Here is a 26,674-nt window from a genome sequence, read left to right as displayed (position 1 = left end):
ACCATAGCCTTTATAAGGGCTATGATAAAGGCTATGATAAAACTGACTCACTGAATCAACTTTTAGTAACCACTAACCAGTGATCATGATCATTGGTCAGTGGTGACGAAGAAATATTTAATTTTTCCGTTGGTAAGATTCTTCTGCCGTGTTAACGGCAGTCGATGTTGCTGGGTTTTGATGGTTGAGGTTAAGATGTTTACGGACTGATAGCCTGCTTATACTGTGCCTAGCCAGTAGCCTTGTTGTTTTTGAGGAATATGTGGTTGTGGGCGGATTAATATGTTAGTATGTATACTCTACATGTATTTGTGTGTACCGGTATGGAATCTCTCTCTCTCTCTTACAATGTGTATATGACAAGCATCGTGAAGGCTCAGAATGAATAATTTGTGAATATTTACTTAATATCATCCGTGGTTGTTCACGAACTCCAGCATATATCGACACTGTAGTTCAATTGAATGACATAAAATATGTTATTATTTTTTGTTGAATTTACTATTTTTATTATATTCTTTTTTAACACACGATACCATGAAAAAATGTTACTAAAATGATTCAAATTATTCTTCCAGCATGAGATGAATTTGATAAAAAATATACTTCTTGTGACGGAGTTAGTCTTTTTCGCTATAGCAGTCGGTACTGGAACACAGTCTGACCGTAATATCACATATTGTTCTTCATCGTCAAATATTACAGAGTCGGAAAACGGTAAGATAAACTGCTTCACGACTCATTTTTGGTAGATTAGTAGAAACGTTTCTGATGTTGAATTGCTCTTACAGGCTCGGAATGTCACAATGGATATTGTGAGGGGGAGGAATGTGTGTGCAATCCAGGGTGGTCAGGAGATACATGCGGTAACTGCAGTGGAAGTGTTTTGTTGGAGAATGAAAACGGTAAATACACATTCAAATAACTTATTCCTTTGCTTATGCTGCAGTGCTGCTAAAGTACAAGTTGAAGTGTCAATTTTTAGGACGGGTTCAAGCAGGGTTGTAACCAAGTCACAAGGTTGCGAGTCGCAAGTTAGGGCCGAGGCCAATTCCTCTCCTTAACGAAGCAGTACTTAAGTGCGATTCTCTACTCAACTAAGTGCAGATCGATACTCAAACTTGAGTGCGCGTCAATTCTTGTCACTTAGTTGAGTATCGATTTTCAGACGTCATTTTCCGAAATACCGTTGCCAGATTTTTTTCGCCTTCAACCGGAGACGCGTGAACGATTTTGTCATGACAACACGACGCTGTCGGCATTATTTCGTCACTGACCTACAAAGTAGACGCAACTCTCACTGATTTATCTCCATACAATGAATAGCCTCAGGCCCTCAGCTGATTCACACTCTCTGAAGATGACCCAATCGAAATATATAAATCCATGTGGATACCCGGAACGTTCCTATGCCCCACAGAAGTATATTTGCAAGACGCTACAAACCCATTCGAATTTATAAAGATAAGTTTCACAGCAGACGAACACGCAAGTGCAGGCCCGAAAGAACAAAAGAATCCACCAATATCGTGAAAACAAATTGAAAAATTCATGTATTTCCAGGATTTCTTTTCAATTGAAGCTCCTTTGAACTTTCCCATATACCCAGACCGGACAGACCCAACCGACATTTTCTCCCATGAATAATGATTTCTTGTTTCCAATAGCTTATTGCTGCTATCGGCTAAATTGGCTTGCAGGTATAGCGACTCCATGCAACACTGATATTACCAGGAACTCTATCAGCTGAGGTAATGGGGGTCTGTTCAAGATGCTTCATCTATTTTATTGTGGGAAGAGCATGCGTAAAGTTCCAGCAGCGTTAAATTCGAGAGCTAGCAGCAGCACAAAACTTGTCGGTTTTGCTCGACGATCGCAATATCGTATGTCGTCATTTCTGTGTCTATAAATTTCAAAACGCAGTTGACGGGAAAATTGTATAATAAAATTATATTGAACAAAATCCACTTGAGTGCGATCTCACTCCTTCACCCTACATTCCGGTATACCAAGATGCCGTTCGATAAGAAGTCAAAAGGGTACAGAATATAATTACAAATACAGTTATAAACACAACATCCGTCCAAGCGCCACTGATTTCATTCGCTCAGCAGAACCTCGCATCATAAAATAGCGTTTTACCTATATACGACAGTACCGGTACTCCTGTATTCGGCGGGTGTTGGCTGCTCGGCCGTGAAAATTGACACTTAAGTCTGGTGGTGCGGTGACTTAGATTTGAGTGCCGATTCTGACGTATTTAAGTGTGAGTATATTTTTTGACGCGAGTTGAGTATCGAATTCGTTGCTCAGTAGAGAATCGTTACTGAGTAGAAGAATTGGCCTCGGCCCTAAATCTCACTTTATAGTTTTGACTCTGAGGCAAGTCAAGTCATTTTGGATTCACTGAGGCAGAGGGTTAAGTCTGAGTCATAGTGTTAACGTTAAGACTCCAATCAGAGTCAGATTGTTCACTGTTCAGTTTCAAGTCAAGTCCAAACTACTTTTTACAAATCTGCTCGAGTGATATCAAATATTTGAACAGCTTCTTTGAGGTACAGAACTTCAATATACCATTGAATAGTATATTCATATTAAAATGAACCCGAATATTTTCGGCGGACACTCGTCAGGGGTAGAGGTCGACTGATTATCGAGATGGCCGATATTTAGAGCTTGCCCGATTATCGATATCGGTCTATGAAGGCCGATATCGCGGCCGATATTTTATATTTAGAAGAAAATTAAAAATATTGGAAATTCAATGCCCTGTGTCCTCAATCTCAAGAACTTGACGCAAAGGATAATATATGACAGATTTACCATTGTAGGACGGGTTTAATTTGGTGAGCATGCAGAGAAACTTTGCTTCATGCATTACAATCTACCTTTTCTGAACTGATCTGCAAGTGCCATCTTACCTAATATATAATATTTTTGGCGAAATTGTTCTCTGCTCCTTTCATATTAATATCGGCCTATGATATCGGTTATCGGCCTTGTGAGTGTCGAAATATCGGTATCGGCCTGTGAAAATCAATATCGGTCGACCTCTAGTCAGGGGTAACCGTCAGCAACTAGTAGAGAATTTGAAAGAACAGCGTATATCAACAATCGTAACACAAAATATGACGTCACCAGCACGAAATGTGGGATACGAGAGCGTTCAATGTACTATTTTTAGATGGTACACGAACTCTTTTTGTTGACACAGCCTTGGCTGGTGTATTTTGATAAAAGTCGACTCCAAGGCACACAAATGAAAGTGTGAGCGACCCTTTCCGAGTATGCGAAATCTGTCGTCTCGATAATTTGCACATGCGGGATTATCCAACAAGTGTCTGCCAATTGCAGAATTTATGGCCTTTGATTGTTCCGCATCTAAAACTAGTACATTGAACGCTCTCGTATTTGACATTTCGTGCTGGTGACGTCATATTGTGTGTTACGATTGTTGATATACGCTGTTCTTTCGAATTCTCTACTAGTTGCTGACGATTACCCCTGACGAGTGTCAGCCGAAAATATTCGGGTTTATTTCAATATGAATATACTATTCAATTGATATCAAATACCTCGCATTCATAATATAGGCCTACTCATGCTCATTTTCCTCGGTCTTGACTGTCTTCGTCCCTATATTTCAAATACCAGTAGCCTACTGATAGCCGAATTATCAGTAATGTGTTAGCTTGATTTATCTTCGAAGTTGCCATGAAACGCTTGTCTTGGCTGTCCTGAATCGCGCGTCGTATGACTTTGTCTAGTCAATACACAAATTGACTGGGCTGAAGTCTGGTCGATTCATTTTCCGAATATCACCGAAGGGAAGTAGAGTCACGATGAAATCGCGACTCGAGGTATTACAAACCTAGCTTGGAGTTGCGTCTTGCAACGTGTTTGAAAATTACTTAAAATGTAGGAGATTCAACCGAGAGCCAATGGAAACTTTCAACTCCAGGACAGATAATTTGAACTTTGTCTGTCACTACTAACTAGCTATTTTTTTATTCGCTTACTTTAAAGACGACATGATTTACAAAGAGGATGCTGAAAGTTTGATAAAATTGTGATATGCGGTTACTGGGATATGGGATCTCGGAATTATTAAAACATGATGAATATATCCCACTTTGAGATTGTATCTAGGGAGCTGTAGTTAATTTTGGTGTCTCAGACTGGCACCGGCGGATTTTATACGCTTGAAAGACACGTTTATGATATCGCAACTCGATACCAATTCCGGTTACTAGTTGTGATGTGGGTTTCGTTAGATATTAGTGCTCATTCAATGTATATCCTCTAGCATTTTGAGATACAAATTCGTCACACCAATTTCTCACGTTAGAACTTTATCCTAGGGCTGTAAATGCGTCGAAATTCTACCGTGAAAGTGATCCTAGACTTGTTTATGTTAGATGTGTCTGTTCTGTAAGTGGTTGTAAGATAGACAGGAATGTGCGGTGTTGTATTAGTGTTACTTTGGCATCCGACATGACATATATCTTAAATTTCTAATTATAATTATATATAATGGAATGCACCAAATATCAAATGGCATTTTCAAAACAATTGTTGGGCTTTATGCGCACCGGCCACCTTCTCTGAATGCATAATTATGTATTTGGAAGTGGTATTTTCTCATTGATTTTATTCAAGACCACTAGCATCCTTCTGTAGGTGTCCCTTTTTGAGAGTGACCGTTACATCACGCACGACACAGCTCATACGTAATCTTTAAATGTCCACTCACAGGTTACATTATCGAGGGTGTTGCCAAGTATGAAAAAGGAAATGAGTGTTCCTGGGTAGTGAAACCGAAAAAAGAAGGGTATGTTTGAGACAATTTTTAATTGATGAAAGAGCCCTGTAAACAACAACGTGCCGTCGATTACAGGTCGTACAAGATTCGATTGAGAATAAATGAATTCGCGACGGAATGCGGCTGGGATTACTTGTACATTTTTGATGGGGATTCTGCCTTTGCGCCGCTATTGGCGTCATTCAACGGTATTGTTTCCTCGAACAATGATGGTGAGTCAGCTTATCGTGTAATCATTATATTGCAGGCAAATATATTTTTAATCTGACCACCAACACGCTAATTTCTAGATTCCGCAGTTTTTAAACTGGCACAAGAAGGTCAAAATTGCTGATGATGTTCGGTGTTGGTTTTACTTTTATTTATTTATTCAATGTTTATTCAAGTATTATTGCAAAAGTCGACTTCATAAAATAGAATGCTCAAATAATTGTGTGGCTTGAATTTTTGAATATTCAATAGCGCATTTTTGATGCTGTGTGTAAGATGGATTTTTGATGTGATTCTACCCATCATGATTCATAGTCTTCAGTTGGATGGTGAATCTGGTGATGTAAAGTAGAAAATTGCCATTTTTTACTGAATTTCAGCGTTGTGGATATGTTGATTTGATAGTACAAAGTATCTATTCATTTCGAATGCGCATTGAAGCCTTCATGCTTTGAACGCTTTATGGCTGGGGTTATAAAACATCGATAGCTGCTCGAAGTTGTTGACCTACTGTTGAAATGCTGTTGGGTGTGACTTGAAATCAATAACATTTCTAAAATACTAAATGCTAAAACAAACACCATGGTTCCATGGAAAATAGCACATAACGGATAATTTAGAACACTAAAATACCGTATTGACAGTGTCATAGTCACCACAAGCATGATAACCGTTAGAAACTTACAATTGTATAGACGATTATGAACAGTGTATGACTAATTACACAATAAGCCTGAATCATTATGTCACAAACAGCCCTCTATTACAGCAATTATTCGTGACTGTTGTTGGCATGTGGCAAGTAAATTGTGCTGTCATCGAACCTTGTATTGTCATTGAGGAATGAGACTTGTTACATTGACAAGCAATGCAGCGGCCAAATGTTAGTTGAATGGGTTATTCATGCTAGTTGAACGGATTATTCATGCTAGTTGAATGGATTATTCATGCAACTATACAAATCATAGCGCGCTATGTTATTTAGATACACAATACAATAGACCAGTGGTTCCCAACCTTTATATCTAGGCAGACCCCTTTTAGACCGCCACAGATTTCCACGGACCCCCTACAGTTTTAGGTTAAATTTACCTTAATTTTCGTGCAACAGTCATCGGTCTTATGCAAATATTAACTGTAGGCAGGTGATAAATAGTAACAGAATGACTTTTGTTGAAAATAAAATCATACTATTTAAGTAGAAATTAGGGAGATTTAGTATTTCAAAGCGGATTCTGTAGCTGTATTTCTTGACATCTGAGATACTGTCTAGAAAATCCCTTTCATGAAAGATAGGTGGGGCTGATTAATGTAATAATAACGCGAGACGCTTCTGACGGCACCTTTGGGGATGATTGCAACATGAGAAATTGAAAATATAACATCATCACAAATTGAGAAATTGAAAATATAACATAAAGCCAAGTCATTTCTATCTTGCAGCTCATCTTGAAGTTATTTTGGAATAGCGGTAGTGTATATTATGAGAGAAAACGTATTTTGAGTAAGAATATTTTCCAAAACCCGATCAAGACGTCTTTGGACAGCAATGTGTTTGTATCGGTGGGCTATTGGCAGTTTTGTAATTGAATTGAGTTTGCGCAGTTGAATATTTCATCTTAGACGGCCGTTCTGTTTATGCGAGTCCCGAAGTTTTAGCAGTTGTGACGTGAAACTGCCTCGTGATTTCTCCCACTAAGAAATATACAAATCCGGTTAAAAACCATTATGCAATTTTGGTGGTGTCATGTAGGCTGCCCCCTGAAAATGCTTCGATGACCCGAAGGGGTTGGGAACCGCTGCAATAGACTATTCAGCGCACCTAAAACTATGTTATACAATACCACTCCTCAAGGGTACTCATTATGACATCACAACAGTATAAATGATGTGAACGGTTCGATTCTAATATTTGCCTTTTATGCGACCACAAAGAATATAATGGCCTTTCTGTATCACATCAAAAATTATATAGTATTTTCCGACTATACCTATCACATTTCACTTTGTTACAATGCTGTGGGCTGATCATGACTTCACAGATGTTTTATTTCACTAATGTGTGTAGCTTTGTAGGCTACATGTTTCGTATCCTGCGATCTGCCCAATCAAGGTTTACAGCCTTTCACAGTGGGAAATAGTATTGAAAATGAAAATATTATTCTGATCGATAACTTAGCTCTTAGTGGTATTCATTAGAATTGATACTCGCTAGCCTATCCAATGAATAAGAACGAAGTTTCGAGAACGTTGATGTAATATTGATGCAAACATATTGCGATATACATTAGAATCATTTTCCGTGGAGAGTTTCCGTCAAACTTGGCGACGAAGCAGACATTTTCGTCTCGAATTTAATCCTGTACCGTACAATATTAATGACATTGAACACTAGATATTGGATTACATTTTTACAGACGAAGGCTATCGCCCGGAGGTTGTCGCCACGTCAGGCACTGTGTTTTTGCACTTTTTTAGCGACGCGGAATATACAATGGTCGGGTTCAATATCACCTATTCCGTGAACGGGTGCCCCCAAAATTGCTCGGGGAACGGGCTTTGTGACGGTGAGTGTGCTGTGACAGACTTTGACAACTAGATAATTGAAGTTAATCAAATTCTAGACAATTCTAGTTGTGTAATTGGTAGGGCAAGTTTTTGTTGCTGTCAAATCAGTGGATAGTTGCACTTATTTTTCACAAAAGTTGCATTTTTGGACAAGTTCCTTGAAATTATTAAGGTTTGAGATACACGTATCGTTCCGTATTCAAGGCACTGTAGCCAAACTCTATGTCAGCGACTTCAAGAAAATCAATAGCCTGAAAAAATTGACCCAGTGAAAATATTATTTTGGGCGGTCCAGCCTGAATGTACGTCAAATCAGAAAGGACCACAAATTTTAACGATACTGGCATATAATCAAGCGATCTATTTACATATAGTGCCAAATATTTCCAGTAAAAAGTTAGTTGCATGTAAATCGAAAACAGTTGCAAAAAGTTGTATGAAAAAATGATGAAAAGTCGCTATATAAGATTCCACCAAATGCTTCAAACACCATACTACATAAATTCGGAGTATTTAGGAAGCTGCCAAGAATGAACTCTACTAACTGAATTTCCAACTTTTCATGAATTCAGTCATTCTAATTTGGAAAAAATGTGTAGCTATAATACTACTTCTAATCTAATTTGGAAAGGCTGAAAAATTTCTAGTCCAGTTCCAACGCTCTGCTGTCAGTGTTGTACCTTATCGAAGCACGCCTAGTATGTATTATTTATTGTAAAGATGACGGAATATGCTCGTGCAATTCGGGATGGATGGGTGAATCATGCGAAGCACGGGAATGCAATAACGAGTGCCTTCTTTCGCCACACACTTGTTACAATGAAAACGACAACAGTTTCAGAGACTGCGTTTGTCCTCGAGAATTCGAATGTCCGACTAATGAAACTTCTGTGGTATCGTATATTTCATTGCCTATTCTAGCGCGTGGATCGCGAGAGGTTTATGACTGGCTTTTGTGTAATCTTAGGGATATTGGAGAATTCCTAACTATCTGAACGCGACTGGCGGACGAGGACGATCGTCTCACGGAGCCGTGTTGATCGGCGACTCTGCGTGGTTTTACGGAGGAATACAATTCGATAGTTCTCTTTTTTCGAATGATTTACAAGTCTACAATTTAACTTCCGAGACATGGGAGCTTGTCTCGAGCGGCCCCACGTCGCCTTCATTACGGTAATTTAAAATATTCGGGTCCAGCGTGCTTTCTTTCATAATGACCTTCACCGATCATGGTTTCCCGTGAACGTGCCAAAATTTGTGGTGCTTCGTGCGATAATCAGCCGTGTTCTAAACCACAACACCCATCTTACAATGCAATTTTGTAGGGCCTATGGTAATCATTCGCTTTGTCGTTTTTCATCCTTTTTGTGCGCTATGTTGCTACTTGTTTCATCTTGTTAACTCTTTTGATTGACGACAGAAAATATGCCAAATCATATGCATGTTACATTCCCATATCATGTTATGCATGTTATGGCATTCCAATACCTTCTATGACATATATTCCCATTTAAAAGATATATATTGTATAAGGTGACCAGATGACTCAATGACTTAACGGCCGTATCGCGGATCACCGTTCGACTGAATTATTTTCTTTGAATTTTTTTGGAAATAAACGTCCGTACGTCAATGCCCCAGGGCGGTAACCGAGTCACGAGGTTCCGAGTCACAAGTCGATCTCACTTTTGTAGTTTTGACTCGAGTCATTTTCAATTCACTACCGAGTCAAGTCTGTGTCCAAGTCAGTCAGTAGACGGCCGAGACTCGAGTCCAAGTCATTATGTTCACTGTTCAGTTTTGAGTTCAACCCTGTTCAACCCACTTCTTTCAACTCTGCTCAAGTGATATAGAGTTACTGGCATTCCTTATATCGTAATGTTCTTCAGTCTCGACAGTTTCTGGCTCCATATTTTCCAAGTACCAGCACTGATAGACGCAATGCCAATCATGTGATAACTTTACTATCCTTCGAAGTTATAGTGAAATGTCTGTTTTGTCCGTCCTGGTCTCGAGTCACATGACTTGGTTCGAGTCTTGCACAATGACTTGAGTATAAGTCGAGTCAATGCACAAATAGACTCGAGTAGAGTAATTTTATGCATTTGTAAAATGACTCGAGTCAAGTTGTGTCACCAAAAAATCGTGAGTCCTAGTCATTAAAGCCCTGCAATACCCGAACCCTAACCCATGACGCATATAAACGTGCATATCATCAAGTTTCATGGAGAACACAGTCGATGATCATGAGAAACACCACAAATCGTTGAGTTGTTTACGGGCAACACTGATTGGTGATAGGACCAATTTCGATTTGGATACGAAAGTACGCTAGACTCGAGTATTCAATGTATTATTCGTTGTGATGGTAAAATCAAACAACCAATTCAGGTACGGACACTCGATGGTCGTGTACGGGAATGGGATTCATGTGTTTGGCGGACGGGACGTATTGACAACTGTCGCTTCGGACGAATTATGGATGTTTGACACGAATTCCTCGCTATGGAGACGCATCGATTATGTAGTCGACGGCGTAGATGATACATCGACAAATTCTTCGATGCTCGCCGTTTGGGGACACACCGGGACCGTGGTCGAACTCTCGAACGGCAGGACTGTTATGATTGTGATGTTCGGCTTTCATACCGAGTTTGGTTTGTCCCGATTTGTTTACGAGTACGATTTTGAGAAGGAGACTTGGGGAAAGGTCGTCGTTAGGGGCGAGATCGTGCAGGGGACTTTCGGACATACCACGACTTGGGACCCGGTCAGTCGGCTTTGCTATATACACGGCGGGTTCCGCAATGTGCCCACAAAGACAGGGATCACAGATTCGATGGCATCGTACCAGCCCGATACAAAGACCTTCAAGTCATTGAAGTATGTGGCCTGGGTGTCGGACATGCACGACTAGATAATTCTTGTGGTCTAATTACGCTAATTAGGGTGAAATGTAGTTAATCTACTTCGTGAAACGTTTCTAGGCTGTAATTTTTAATTCCGACCTAATTTATGATTTCCCTGGAAATTATACAGAGAAATGTGCACTGTGGGCTTGGTGTGCTGATATTTGCCATTCTAATGCTTGTGATAATGAACTCCTATTTGATATTTTGAAAAATAGAAAATTTTCTAGTTCTTAACTCTGAACGCCGTTTACCCGTAGTATGGGTTAGCACAATTTAAGGCGTTCTTTTTCGACAGAGCAAGCGGATCACCGAGGTTTTTGCATACCGCGACGCTGATAAACGGCTTGCTGTACATGTACGGGGGATGCATGCACATTGATAACACTGAAAGCACCGGGGCTTTGTGTTTCTCGCCGAGCTTTATGGCCTACCATCCCGCCGAAAACGAGTAAGCTGTTGTTTTTTTGTAGCGTCTGTGTGTACTTGAAAAGTCCTCCAATTTTTCTGACTTTCTTGAAACATTGATGCGTGATGTATTTCAAAGCGCTGTCCTAAACGGTTGATTATGTATCAGTATCAGTTTATTTATAACTTCAAAACGTCACAAGGCTGCGATACAATAAAAAGATAGGACGGTGTCGAAACGACTTGGAGTAGTCATTAAAATCAGACGCCCACCTGGGCCCAGGCGATGTAAATAAGCGGCACAGTAAATGGAAAGAAATAATGGATGAGATACAGCGACCAGTGATGAAAATAGAAGCATGTGGCGATAGACGAAGTTGATGTGTGTGATTGCGGGCCGGCTAGAATATATTCGATAGAAATTGCTTGTATTTCGACTTGAATGATTTATCAGTTGCACATCCAGGCACCCTTGGGGCCTTGGTAATGATCAGTTAATCATTGCTCTCATAATCATTATTTCCCAGTTATTCTTTCATGCAAGATGCTACTGAGTTTAACTTGATACATAAATTTAAAAATTAGCAATTTTTACCAATTAACAATGCATGCTGAAATGTTCAGTTAGTAAAAGCCTATACAACTGCAGTCATGTGTAGGCAGGGTGTAGCCGCCAATATCAATATCCAGGATCCATACTGACTAGAACGGAGGTCTCAAACACGCGGCCTGCGACAATATTTTGGATTTCAAAGTATTCAACAATATTTAACTGCCAAATATCTGCTGTTTTTTATTTATTTATTTTTAATTGGAAAAAACTCTGGTACTACTAATCAAACTTCACTATTACATCACTTTCAAAAGTCTCCAGGTCACGCAGTGGAAGATAAATGAATACTTCGGCGATTGGACATTTCTATTGCTATGGCACAGTAATCATTATATTCAAGTTGTTATAGATCTGTTCCAATATTCAAAGATAAATCTAACGCTGAGTTAATTTGACTTAGCTAATGACATGATCGATGGCCTTGTTATCAGGAGTATGCCCAAAACCTGGATTAGGCTGTACTGCTCCAATGCCTGATATCTTTGTGAAATTCGAAAAATTTTACCTATAATTATGACACGTCAAATGTCCGCTAGCTGCAAAATGATAACGCGACAACTTTTACGATGTCCTGATGCATTTGTACTCTCACATGGTGTCTACAACTCAATATACAGCAAGTATGCCAGGTACAGCAACAATTTTATTCAAATAGTTCAAAATATGATTTTTTCGTGCCAGGCGTAAATTCACAATAGTAAATCACATTTTCATGATGCACGTGGAATGTCAGCCTGCAAGGTCCCGTCAAATAAGGCCTACTCGGATATACATTGAATTCGCCTATTATTGGTGCTGCGGCCCGCGGCGCCATCAAAAAGTAGGAAATTGGCCCCCGAGCGCATTTGAGTTTGAGACCTCTGAACTAGAGCAAAGGCAACGTAGCAAAATTTCAAGATCTTCAATGATATCTATGCTTCTGTTTCAGATGGAAAGCCTTACCAGAAAGCCGTTTGGAAAACAATGACATGTACGGCCATGTAGCTTTACCGTTGCCTCCCCAATCGGCTGACCTTGGCGGTGAATTCCTGATATTTGGCGGCTACAACAGCAGAATACTGGACGACTTGGTTTTATTCAAGGCGTTCGACTGCGATGCTTACTCTGATAATCAAACCGTGTGCATTGGTATGTAGTTTTTTTCATGTGATATGTTTGTTCTGATGTGGTACCAGATGGAATATTTCAAATATGTATTTGCGCTTCGATTTTTTCACAGTGACTGAAGGTTTGACAAATGTTTGCTTAATAGATAGTAATTTTTTATTGAATTGATACGTTGCTCCGTTTTGTGGGTGGTGTTAAAATAATAATTACTAGTCAATATCTAAATATATCCCCAAGCTTTTGTGATGGCGCCTGTGTTGACGTAACATCTTTTGTGGATTATGCGGATGACTTATTATCTATATTGACAGCAGGCAATACCATTTTATGCTTTGGACGTGTATTTGGGATGTACATGACCACAGTTGATTAGTCATCATCACCTACAGCCTGCCTATTACATATGCCTTATCTTGATGTGTGTAACTTGCGATAGTTGCAGTGAGTGATTAAATTTAAAAATAATTATTGCTACATATATCGCATAGACGGGAATGTTTAATTATTGATACTGCCTCCTAATCCAAATCAATATTCCCAAAAAGTATATTCGATTGCTTGCTTGGGAATAATACATAATTCCAAATGCCATGTTCTAATCCTGATGTCTCGTATGCCATCTGAAGCGGCTAAAATATTCAATAGCTGGTTTACCGTTATTTCTCACGCTTGTGACTGTGGGAGAATTGCGTAGCTTGAACACAACAGCAACTGTTTTGTATATATTTTTGATTTTCTCTCTACGTTTACCATTATTTGAATATTTAACTTGATACATACGATACCCAGGTCTTATTTACCAATTTGTGTCTCCAGGTAATCAGATACCTAGATGTCTTCGTCTCAAAATGACCGTTTTCGTCTCAGTGTATTCCGATTCTGGATATAAATCTACCTTTCATCACTGTATTTATGTATTTCACATAGCTTTCTGGTTGAGCTCGTTATAATGCTTTAGACAACCCATTGCAATTGACTTGCGAATGGAACGGCACCGTCTGCTCATCGTCCAGTAACGTCACAGATAGCAATGTCCAGCCGGCAAGTTGCGATAGCGACACAAACTGCTCGACTTGCGAGGATAACGAAGCTTGCAACTGGTGTGAAGGAAAATGCAGAAATTCCAGCGACTGCAAGGTAGCTGCCATAAATACAGGCACTGTCGCCATACCGTCCTGATTTTGAAAGGGGGTGGCTAATAAAATTACGATGTCCTTATTTCACGGATTTGTGCTAACTTTTGACTGGTGTCCTTAGTTTGTCCTCATTTTTGGCATTGATGATTTTTATATTGTTGCCGTGGACAGGAGTTATGTATTGATCTTGTTTTGATGGATATTGAGCATTACTAGAGCGTTCTCTTATACTTTGTTTTTGAACCATATGTCGAATAGTCATCTTAAGAGTTAGTCAACTGGAAAATTTCCAGCGATTCCAAACTAGAAATCGAATTGAAAATAGACAACTAAAATTATGTGCTAGTCCAAGTCTGCCTTGAATATAAGCGTAGGTTGTAGCGGCTACATTCGGCATTCAGAGCGAGCCCTGTTCGGAAGACGTTGGGAGGTTTTGTAGCACGTTCCAAGACTGTCACCAGTGCCAATACAATTCGGAATGCCAGTGGAGAGACGACAAAAGGTGCGGCCTTCGGATGAACAACCAGTCCGCTTCGTGCGGGGAGCAATGCGGGATGATATCCACTTGCGATGCTTGTGTCGTGAAAAGTTCTTGCATGTGGTAAGCTGGTGGGGTGTTCTGCGATAGGTAAAGTCGTTTTCAAATCATCAAATATTCTACTTAGCAAAGCCATGTAATTAATATTAATCATTTATTTGCTGGTTCTCAACGTTTCGTTGTAATGACCGTGACTATTCTGGCGACTCCGTATGAACAAAAGTCGGTCCATTCTTGGCAATGGTATACTGAATGGAGAATTCTGACAGATTTTCATGAATAATCACAATTACTCATCGTCTTAGTAGTTTGGAAGAGGCATGACACAAAGTTTGACTAGTTTAGCATGATTAAGCCTGTTCGTGCAATTATTCGTAAACATTCCCGCATTCATATCGAACGACTCAAACTGAAGAGATTTGATGACTTGAAATTGACTCGAGTTTGAGATGACTCGCATCGAGTCACTCTGGAAAGTTGGCTGACTGGACTCGAGTCAGAATTTGCAGTGACTCAATCCAAACACGGGAACATCAGTCCATGCCTCTTTCTATAATTGTAGGTAGCCCTTATCATTGAAGGAAGTGTATTCCTTAGTTCTGAATTTTTCCAGTTAATTTTTGGTTCATTCAATTACCGTGCAATCCAACACTGTTGATTCCTCTCGTGCGTACGTGAAAATTTGATGTTTGAAAAGATATTCCGTGTAGTTTGAAAGATAAAATGTGTCTTTTTGGGGATGGGAAGAATGAATATATGTGGGTGATTCGATACCTAATCTAAGTGTAGAGCAGGGTTGTAACCAAGTCACAAGGCTCCGAGTCACAAGTCAATCTCACTTTTATAGTTTTGACTCGAGTCAAGTCGAGTCATTTCAATTCACCACCGAGTCAAGTCCGAGTCAAGTCAGCGAGCAGAGGGTCGAGTCCAAATCATGGAATTATGACTCGCGTCCAAGTCATTGTGTAGACTGCTCAGTTTCCAGTTAAAGTCTTGGTAAACCCACTTTTTATAGCTCTGTTTGATGATATCGAATGTTTCGCATTTATAATATACCAATTTTCCTCACTTTTAGCAGTTTCTGGTCGCACATTCAAGTACCAGTACCAACAGGCGAAATCCCAATAGTGTGTTGGCTTCGGAATTACAATGAAATGTCGGTCTTGGCAGTCTGAGTCTCGAGTCAATGACTTGGTTCGAGTCATGCACAATGACTCGAGTCCAAGAAGAGTCAATACACAGACTGACTCGAGTCGAGTCATTTCCGTATTTTGAAAAATTAACTCGAGTCAAGTCGAGTCATCAGAAAATCGTGACTCGAGTCGAGTCATGATTCGAGTCATTACAACCCTGGTGTAGAGTATTCTAGTTTGACCTATTATTGTGTCATAACAGTAATAGTGACTTGAAAGGTCGAAATATATATATATTTGCAGCCGCAAGTAAAATGATTCGAGTTGCACGCCAACCAAAATAATTTTGCATTTCTGGACCATTACTATTTCTTAGCATTTTGTGATCATTGGGAGGATTGCTCCTGAATATTAGTTTTTCGAGGATGAGATAAGGCTAGTGACTGTTTCGGGGCTCCAACACCTGCAAAACAGTGTTGCAACTATATTTTTCGTTGATAAAATATTAATTCGAACACATGTGTTTTTTTTTTTTCAAAAAAGATTAACTCGGATACGAGTAGCCTACTCATCGATACTGGATGTGAAGATATTATTATGATCCACACCGCTGCAGAGGGTGTAATTACGGGGAACGAACGATGCATAAATTGTCCGTTGCCGTTCGACCCTTGTAATTTTAGCGTTTGTTCCATCGAAATTATATGTGCCAGTTACCGACGTGGGTGTTTCTAACATTTCCTCTATTTTAATGGGCTGTTTCGGGCGGAATGCTATCACGGAATGCTATATTCATATTAAAATAACCGCTTTGATGCTTACTGATAATTACCCATTTACCCAAGTGTTGACCGAAAATATCCCAAGTTTATTTCAGTATGAATATATCATTCAATTTAATATTGAAGTTCTGTACCACAAAGACTCTCTTCTCTTCAAGGTGCTCGAATAAACGACTGTGCCTGGCGACATCCACCTACCTGATAGAGTTTCCGTACGGGGAATGCATGGAATGGCTCAACACCAAGGCCAATTGTCCTGCCGCAGATCTGTGCAGTCATCATAGGACGTGCGCGTCTTGCATGCGCGACCCTTACTGCGGCTGGTGCGATAGCGGTCAGAAGAACGGGCTGGGAAGTTGTTACGTTGGGTCGTTGACGGGCGTTCAAGTGCCGAATCCGAGTCTGAACGTGCTGACTTACGGAATAGGTGACTTGAATATTGAACTGGCTTGAATATTGCTTTCGAGACTACAATCATTGCATTGCAGTGTAGTTTATTACGACGCCATGTTCACTGTGATTTCTCAGGGTAGATCTTCATTCCATTTTTCTGTATTAGGACTCTCTCCACACTCGTAAAATTTTTCACGAATGTACTGCTATATGCATGGTTTCCATTAGAGATATCGGTTTTCATTTGAATCTGCATTTGTATGCTTGTCGCTGTGTCGTTAACTCGCGATAAGGGGTATACTGAAAGTTTTTTAGTTGATAAATTATACTGCAATGAATGTAGTCTTCATACGAATAGGTAACTTTTGTATTTGAACCAGATTTAGACAACCTGATAGTTATAATTATACTGATTTAAGCAAAATGTCGGTGATCTGATAGTAATCCCACAAGATAGCGTAATGGTTAAGCGTCCGGCTTCTTGATCGGTAGGTCGTGGGTTCGATTCCCGGCCGGGTCAGACCAAAGACCTGATTAGTAACACTGGTATCCATGGCTTCCCTGCTTGGCGCTCATGCATTACTGGGATAGCATGGAGGGGTGGTGCATGACTTAGAAAGCCGTAAAGGCTGTATCTAGTTGCGACGTCAGTAATGCTAATGCAAATCTAATATGGAAAGAAATGCATAGCTATGATTCGAATTCTAATCTAATTGGTAACAGCTGAAAAACTTCTAGCCGTTCAACTTGTTTCATGTTTAATTATTTCCATTCTCGCAGAATCCAATTCGTCGTGCCAGTCGGACAGGTGGCACTTTACGTCCTGCCCGATTTGCCAGTGCAACGGGCACAGCACGTGTTACAACGGGACGTCCGAATGTATATCGTGTCAAAATCACACTACCGGCAAGCAATGCGAACAGTGCGTCCCGGGCTATTACGGGCAGGCCTTGAACGGAGGGACTTGTCGGCTGTGCGAATGCTTCGGGCGGGCTGATTTCTGCGATAGCGTCACCGGCCGATGCTTCTGCAAAACCAAGGGCATGACGGGTGCGTCTGATTTTTGGCGGGGTCACGTAGAGGCAGAGATGGTCTCGGAATTCTCGGAAGTAGATGTAGCGCCATATTTTGTGATAAGATTGTTGATGTAAGCCTACAATGTTCTTTCCAATTCTCTGCTAGTTGCTGACGATTACCCCTGACGAGTGTCAGCCGAAAATACTCGGGTTCATTAAAATATGAATATACTATTCAATCGTGTACTTGGGTTTTCAATCGAAGGTGGCTGCTTGAAATCACACGACGCATCTTTGCGACTGGCTTAAATGACTGTGACACTGAATATTCAGTTATCATGCGAATGCGACACAGGGACTATTTTGTGACGATTTCACTCGTAAACAGAAGAGCAATCAATCCCACAACCATACACTTCACAGAATCAAGTGTCTAAAGAGTATGTAGTTTTGTCTGGAAAACTGCTCAGTGGAAGTAGAATTAGTAGAAAAATTCATAAAATCGTAAAAATGTAGTTATGCCTAAACAGTTGTTGGTGCGGATGTGCAAGTCGGCAAGCTTTACTTTAGTATTTTGAACAAATCGAAAAACTTGATTATTTTTTATGTCCCAGGTGACAAGTGCGAAAGCTGCGACTCGAGTTCAAAGTACCACGGGGACCCGTCGAAAAACGGCACGTGCTACTACAGGCTGCTCATGAACTTTTCGTTTACGTTCACTCTCACTGACGATTTGACCGACCGGTAATGATCTGTTCTTTGAAGCGTTGGTTCCGGCCATCGGCGGTGTAGGCGACACCTGGCGCTTGACCTGGCCATCTGTCGGCATCAGCGGTATAGCCAGAAAAATATTGAAGCTCAATATTGATGCGGAATAATCAAAGGCCATAAATTCTGCCGTTGGCAAACATCCGTCAGATAATTCCGCTTGTGCGAAAAATTATCGAGACGACAGATTTCGAGTCGTTGGGAGTGGCCGTTCACACTTTCATTTGTGTGCCTTTGTGTCGACTTTCAGCAAAATACACCAGCCGAGGCTTTGTCAACAAAAAGAGTTTGTGTACCATCTAAAAATAGTACATTAAACGCTCTCTTATTCGAAATTTCATACTGGTGACGTCATATTTTGTGATACGATTGTTGATATACGATGTTCTTTTCCATTCTCTTCTAGTTGCTGACGATTACCCGTGACGAGTGTCAGCCGAAAATATTTGGGTTCATTTCAATATGAATATTCTATTCAATTGTATATTGAAGTTCTGAAGAAGCTCTTCAAACATTACATTGTGTGGAGAAAGATCTCAAGTTGAATATCTGCTCAAAAATACTCTGCTTTATGTGAATTTCTGAAAAGTTTGGAGGGACATGCCCTCTTTCGCCCCGCTACGCCTATGGCCAGCATTAAACTAAGTTACTAGCTATGTCCCCAACAGGGTGTACTGAGCTGTGAACACGATGTGGTTTCCAATTCAAGTTGTATGTTCCAAATAGTTTTCGCGGCAGCTAATTTCCATCTATTGTGAATAGACTGCTGCCAAATTTTTTTCACACTTTCGACTGTAATTTGAAATCACTCGAGAGCGTAGTGCCCATTTTGATTGCATGATGTCATTGGAAAGCAGATGGTCCAACTTCCTCCCGTGTAACATTCGCTCTTGAACTGCCTGCTCTTTTATGTTGCATGTTTTCATTCAGCTATGTGACATCGATCAATTTTGAGAACACACCTGGTGAACAGCTGAGCACGGAACTGAATTTCAACGCGCAGGAATATTGTGACGTTGTGGTGACCATCTCCAAAACACACGTTGAGGTCAGGACAGAGAATCTCTGTGGTGCCGGATTCGATGTGACAATGAGGATTTTTTTACAGGGCGAAACTAGAATTCGGAATTATACCGGCGTGAGAAGCATACAATCGCTTGTCATTGGAGTTCCTGGCGAAAACGGGACGTTTCGGATATATGTCTCTAACTTTACGGTGCCTGAGAGAATAGTGGTAAGTCAATATCCTGCGTACTATGGTTTCACGTCGAAAAACTGTTTACTGCTGATACAAAACCTATGTCATTACTAGAGCGATTTTTTTACCTAAAAACAGAAGATTTTAACCTCAAAAAATGAAAATTTAGACATTTCTTTTACCTTGAAAAGTTAATTTTTTCCCAATTTTGACCTCATGCATGTAAATTAGGTGTTTTCGCACATAATGTTCGAATTGTACTACTTGTCTTCATTTCTGGTCGGAACTGTTTGTCCTTACGAAAGTTTGACCCGAAAAAACTTTTTCGACTGACTGACAAACCTTTGCATGAATAAACTTTATTTTAACAAAATCTGGACCTATGGAGATTTCCAGTAGTTACTTCACTCATTATGGTTGGAATAATTAAAATTCGTTGTAATACAACGAAAGATACTTCCTACGTTCTCAGTTAGAAAGTGTCTGTCCTTACTAAGTAACTGCCCAAGAATGGAGAAAGAACGTTCAACAGCAGCAGTTGGTGGCTGACAATACTCAAGTTGTGCGTACACTGCTGGTGACAAACCGTGTTGCTTCATTCTGACAATGTTTTCTACGTCACAATTTTTCATCATACGCTTCTTGATATAAGGACAAATGCCCACGCAGTCTTGCTTCAGTTAGGATATTGCGGTACGTTGAGTGTAACAACTTGTCAACCTATATGTTTCATTTAACCGTTTATGATTCACAATGAGCAGACGATCGGCCGTCTACAACGGTAGGCATATTAAGTAGGCTACACGTTCACCGACCGTGCAAACATCTACGATACAAACGAAATGCAGGTTGCGAAATAATTTTGACTTAGTAAACAATTTTAACAATTTTTCGACCTAACGCTACAATTTTGACAAAATTTGACTTATTTTGACGTGTCAAAAAACAATCGCCCTAGTAATCATGTTTTAATGGTTCTGTTCTTTAAACACCGTTGTTGATGCGCTGTTGATTTTGTGCAGCAGTATCCTACGGTGATGTATTAGGTGTGTAACTAGGCAAAAATTTGTGGTTCGCCGAAGGCTTGCAGTTTGGCGTCAGGGTTGACCAGTTTAGTATTGGTTAAACCACTGAGTCAGAAACTCAATGATCCCCACTCCTAGTTATCAGAGAAAATGCATACTGCACAGAACTTCGAATGAAAACGTCTCGGTCTTGACCAGCTCGTTATATTTCAGATCTCATTGGTGCAGAGGAACAACGAATTACTCGTGCTGCTGCTGATCATATTTTCATGCTTCCTCGTTCTCCTGCTCATCACGGCGTTGCTATGGAAAGTGAAAATGTTCTACGACAGATACCGGCAGCGTATACAGAGGACGGAAGAACTGCAGCAAATGGCTACCCGTCCGTTCGCTTCCATTTTGCTGTCCTTTGAAGACGTGTGGAGTGATGAGGTGAATGATAATGATTTTCGCGTGCCTAATCAATATTTAATTGTCTGCGTATGATTATTCAGGGAGTTACTGGTTTTGGTATTGATTATATTTAAGTATTGATGGCGGATCGATGCTATTATTGGATTTCATATGCAGCCGCCTGTGACTTGTCTTTACGCTTATTGAGCGCTGAGAGTGATTGAATGTGCGGTGTTGCGTTCAATGAATCTCGAAATAGAATTGAATAGGTTCACGCCTGTGTAATGGGCGTGTACGCGGCCAATATCTTGTAATACGACACAGTCAAAACCAATGTGATTATGTGACTACACAACTGCTCCTTCAACACGCAAAGACGTGTTCCCTGCACTTCAAGTAATGTAGTGTACGAATATAAGTGCCACTGTGATTGTGGCTACGTGGGAAGAACGTCAAAGCATCTGCAGGAACGCATAAACCAGCATGTCCCCAGATTTATCGGAACACGTGCATCAGGCTCGGTGAAAAGCTCATCCGCTTAAGCGTGATGCTGACCGATTAAAGGCCATTAATTCTGCCATCGGCAAACATCTGTTTGATAATCCGATTTGTGCGAATAATTATCGAGACGACAGATTTTGCGTTGTTAGGAGGGGCTGTTCTCTGTTCACACTTCTATTTGTGCGCCTTGGAATCGATTTTTATCAAAATACACCAACCCAAACTCTGTCAACAAAAGGAGTTCGCGTACCACCTAAAAATAGTACATTGAACGCTCTCTCATTCGAAATTTCATGCTGGTGACATCATATTCTGTGATACAATTGTTGATATACGGTGTTCTTTTGAATTCTCAACTAGTTGCTGACGATTATCCCTGACGAGTGTCAGCCGAAAATATTCGGGTTCATTTCAATATGAATATACTATCCAATTGTATGTCGAAGTTCTGTACCTCCAAGAAGCTCTTCAAATATCTTGTTAGAGCGAATAGGAGAAAACTAATTTGTATTCTGTTTTTTAAAGAATGGTGTGCGTTCTGTCTCACCAATAATTTGTGTGTTACGTACCAGAAGTGTGCCGTCTAACCCACGACAGTTAGTAACATGGATGAATGAGGGGTAATTGAATTTGGCTGTTTTCAATTTTGATATAGACAGATATTGTGTGCTAGTGATTGAAGTTTAGGTTTTGTGCTTCGCTCAAAAGAAATGTGTCGGATAACATGGTTGTAAAATTCACAGATCGAAGCCGCAGCGAAGATCACCAACGAAGAACTCCAGATGGCTACAGAAGAGACCACTGAATTCGGTGGTTACGCTATATCCACTGTACCGCTGCAAATGCCGTCTTGTACGCAAAACAACTCATCTAAACCTGATCATTCGGGCTTGTTCGCGTTCGGCACCGCGCTGTTGACCAATCGCAAGGCTCGCGAGCCGCCGAAAACCAAAGAGCTAAAGTCGCAGTCTAAAACGATTAAGATCCTATTCAAGAAAGGGTCGAGGTTAAGGAACAGCGCGCGGCGGAGGGGCAACAGCGCGTACGCGCCCTCGTCCGCGCAGGGCCCGCAAAACCGCTGCGCTGCGACTTCTTTTACGAACCATTCGGCGTCGAACAATCGCGGGGAAGGCGCCCTTTCTACATCTGTGGTGTCTTTTTCGTCGGTTAATTCAGACTCGACGACGACACGCAGAGGTAGCGGTTTGTCTCAGTATGATCAAGACAATGGTAGTGCCGTTTATAACGCAGGCTTGCCGGCGACGGTGTGACATACTAAAGACGGCAATAGCGATTTTTATCTCTCAAAACCATAGGTGGTCATTCTCAGTATAGCTCGGCCGGCTATAATCGGTAATTATCGGACTGCTGATAATATAGATTCGATATCACACTTACAATTGAATAATATATTCACATTTGAATAAGCCCGAAATATTGGAGTTTCTTTCGATATGAATGTATTATTTCAATTGTATATTAAAGTTCTCTACCTCCAAGAAGCTATTTACGTCACACTTGGAATTAATTCGTCGCGATGGAATCGGAGTAGCTCATGTCCGTTTTACACAGGGTTACCACTTAAAGTGGAGTGAAAAAAAAAAGTGAAAAATTTGAATTTCAAAAAGTGCCTTTGATATTTGGTCCCGAATCTCGAATGAACTACTTCTATCACCATTTCAGGTTCCTGCACCCTCAATTTTGTTGTTTAAGCAGCAATGTAACAAATTGTAACATGCAAATTGGCATTGCAAACTTGGTAAAACCAACCGACATTTTAATGGCGGTCTAAAAATCAATAATTTGCTTTTTTTTCTGTACATTTTCAAGACAAAGTTCTGTGGAAGTGAGATAGAAACATGTTGCTTCCGCAGCTCTTGAGCCCAAAACTAGCTTTGGAGCATAAACGGTTACCGAGATATGGCAAAATTAGCTATTTTCGGCTCGTTCCGTGAAATTGCTCGGCACTAGAGGGTGCAGGAACCTGAAATGGTGATAGAAGTAGTTCATTCGAGATTTGGGACCAAATATCAAATGCACTTTTTGAAATTTTTCTTGACTTTGAAACTATATGAAGGCAAATCGTCGAAAATGATTTAGAATTCCACAAAAACCTGATTTTTTTTCAAAATTTGAAAAATGGACATAAGCTGCTTTGATTCCTTATCAAGGCCGGCCATCACTTCTACTTGCACCCTAGCACCGATGGTGACTCCCTTCACCACTGCTGCACGCCAGTAATTAAAAAGCTCATACACAATCCAGGGAATTGCAATGATCGAATACTTTGATCGACTTATTTACTTGACGCTTTGATCATCTCTCGTGGAACAGAGCATATCCGGGTGTCTGTGTACTGATATTTATATTGCATTGTGGGAAATCTTTCTTGCACGTAGATACCATTTGAGATAGTAACTAATTGAAAGTTCATAAACAGTCCAGGGAATTGCAAGATGGAATATTTTGATCGACTTATTTACTTGACCATTTGGCCATCCCTCGTGGAAACGGATCTGTGTACTGATACTTATATTGCATTGCGGGAAATCTTTCTTGCACGTAGATAGCATTTTAGATAGTAACACCAAAAAGGCATAAAAGTACGAATCGTTTTCGGGCTGGGCAAAATTAGCACCGCAGTGATTCGATAGTATAGTATAATTAGCAATTACTTAACTCAAATACGCATCATTTTTGCGATGACTTGTAAACGCTGCCAATTTTGTACGTCACCCAGAATAATTTTGTATTCATCGACTTAAGCTATTTCGTATAGATTTGTAGCCATTGTGAGCGATTCGGTGATAGAAATGTCCTTCCATGAATATTAATGTTACTTGAAAAAAAAAAAAAATCATAACAATTGATCCCAGAATTGATGTTCCCAGCCCACATCCCTTCATTGTGATCGCGATTTTTTCTTATTCTCTCTACGTACACAAAACAATATCATATTTTCAACTGCTTCTGTGTTTCTGACTATACTTGTCCGATTTTGTGGGGAATACCTCTCCGGACACATTTTTTTGTACATTTCGTTTGCTAGCAATACCCGGTTTGTACTGACGTTCGGCGGTCGTAAGCCGCGTACTCTCCTGACAAGTTACATGATTTTGAGCGGCAACGTAATTGTGAATTTGCGGCGAGGCTTTGATACCGCTAATCGAAATCCCAACTGCAATAGTTGATGTGGTAATATTACCAAAACAATAAAATTATGGGTAAAATCGTTCTTCACATGCGATTGACGAGTCACTGGGTCATTCCAATAAAATCCTTAATTTTCTCTTGCTCGATTTGCGCTTTAAAATTGATGCAAATCAACCCTTGAGCTGCTTGTTCAATGATTACCTCTAAATGTTGGCGGTCGCGTTTTCCGTTCTCGGTGGTACTGTGGATTTGAACATGACTTGTGGAAAAAGATGCTGAAATTTTCGGTGATACTTTATGTATTAAAGTGGCGTCGTAATTGCAATAATGCCTCAACAACTTACCGGAATCGTCGTTACTTGTGACCTGTAGAACCGATACCTGACAATTGACTTGGAATTTCACTTTACGTTGTATGCAATACAAGCTTGACTTGAATGTATAACCTGTCGTGTGGCTTGCATTGCAACTGCCCGTTGAGTTTTCTATCACACGCAGATTTGTGTCTGTGCTCATCGTGTGTCTTTATATGCATATATGCAATCTCGCAATCGTTCCGCGTCGATATTTCCGGCTAGTTGACCATTATATTCTAGTTGAAACGCAAGCACTTAATATAGAATATTTACAGTTCCCGGATTTTTCCTAAGTATCACTATCAGCTGATTGACACGCCAGTTTTCGGCAGGCCGCGAGCGACATCACTAGCCATCCATGTAACAGGCAGTGTTGGGATGACTCGAGTCACCTTTCTCGTTTGCCTTGACTTGACTGGAGTCACTTTGCAAAAATGACTTGACTTGAGTCGGCGTATCAGAAATGTGGATTGACTGGTTATTCGGAGCAGAATTTACGAGTCAGTTTCAAGTAATCAGTGTCGATAAAAATCACAGTGTCTTGCATATGTTCGGATTGATCGCGAAACGCGGGTGTATCTTGCGACAGCGACCACTCATTCAATGATCCTGCGTTGCGGTGAGCATCCATTGGTCTAACACAAATAAATTGACCTGAAAGAAGTGATCGGAGCTTACTGCTTACGTTGTCGTGAACTATTAGTAAAGTAATGTGAAATCAAAATATATATCTTTGTTCCGTAGACTGCTCATTGTTCTCTGCTCTCACCTTGACCAATCAGCTTGTTTTATTCAAATATAATTCGGATATAGTTTATAGAAGTTTACGATGACGTAGGCTCGAATTACATCTCATGGATGTGTAAGTAGGTATAGTCATAGCATAGCATCATATCAATTCGTTTCTACATTCTGAGCTTTCGTGTTCTATTCTCTATTTCGGCTGATAAAATTATAGACTGAGGCTATACAGGCACTTGCGTAGTTAGCAGTTCTACGTATGCGTGAGCCTTTTTGCATGTATTGTATTGTTACAACTCTTCCTTCGTTCCTCGATTCCTAATATATGACTAATCAATCTGTTTCAAGCAGCTAGCAAAATGCAATGACGTAATGACGCCTCGTACTTTAATGGGGTAACTTGACTTGACTCGAGCCAAAATGTGCAACAACTCGAAATGGCATTTGTGACTTGTTCCCAACACTTATTGCAGGCACTTGACGGCGTTGGAGAATTCGATATAGAAGACCTATGCGTCACCTCCGCTGCGAAGGTGGGCTGTATCATGTGCGTTTGACAATGCATCAAGTAGCCTACTCTGAAATGAAGTTTTATGAGCAGTGTTGGGATCAAGTCACAAGTCATTTCGAGTCATTGCTCATTTCGACTCGAGTCAAGTCAATCGATTTTTGGAAGTAACTCGAGTCAAGTCACAATTCAAGTCAAGTTATTTTTTAGAAGTATGAGTAATGATTATGCCATTGCATTTTGCTATAGCTGTCTGAAATACGGATCGAGTGGTCATTGATTCTGAACCGATGAACGAATATAGAGTTAAATATACATGCAAGAAGACGCTGCATCGCTCACGTATACGTAGACTTGTTGAACTACGTCAGTAATTGCATAGCCTCACTTTACAGT

General features: G+C 40.3%; 1 protein-coding gene across 1 annotated transcript; it reads left to right on the top strand.

Annotated features, from left to right (window-relative positions):
* The first annotated feature begins 223 nt into the window (after positions 1-223).
* Positions 224-25,306, top strand: LOC145454237 (attractin-like protein 1). The gene is made up of 18 exons (XM_080332237.1): positions 224-717; positions 792-905; positions 4,756-4,831; positions 4,898-5,034; positions 7,450-7,599; positions 8,321-8,493; positions 8,568-8,773; positions 9,992-10,483; positions 10,808-10,960; positions 12,459-12,658; positions 13,596-13,813; positions 14,148-14,374; positions 16,385-16,653; positions 17,400-17,669; positions 18,250-18,379; positions 19,334-19,637; positions 20,840-21,058; positions 22,264-25,306. Exons 1-18 carry the CDS (start codon positions 585-587, stop codon positions 22,789-22,791), a joined length of 3,999 nt encoding a protein of 1,332 aa, XP_080188363.1. The 5' UTR covers positions 224-584; the 3' UTR covers positions 22,792-25,306.
* Positions 25,307-26,674: the final 1,368 nt, after the last annotated feature.

The sequence above is a fragment of the Botryllus schlosseri genome, chromosome 13, assembly GCF_051294905.1.
Source record: "Botryllus schlosseri isolate E-star chromosome 13, Bs_hap1, whole genome shotgun sequence".
NCBI classification, from domain to species: Eukaryota; Metazoa; Chordata; class Ascidiacea; order Stolidobranchia; family Styelidae; genus Botryllus; species Botryllus schlosseri.
Note: the sequence above shows the minus strand (reverse complement) of the source record. Positions and strands in the feature narration are given on the sequence as shown.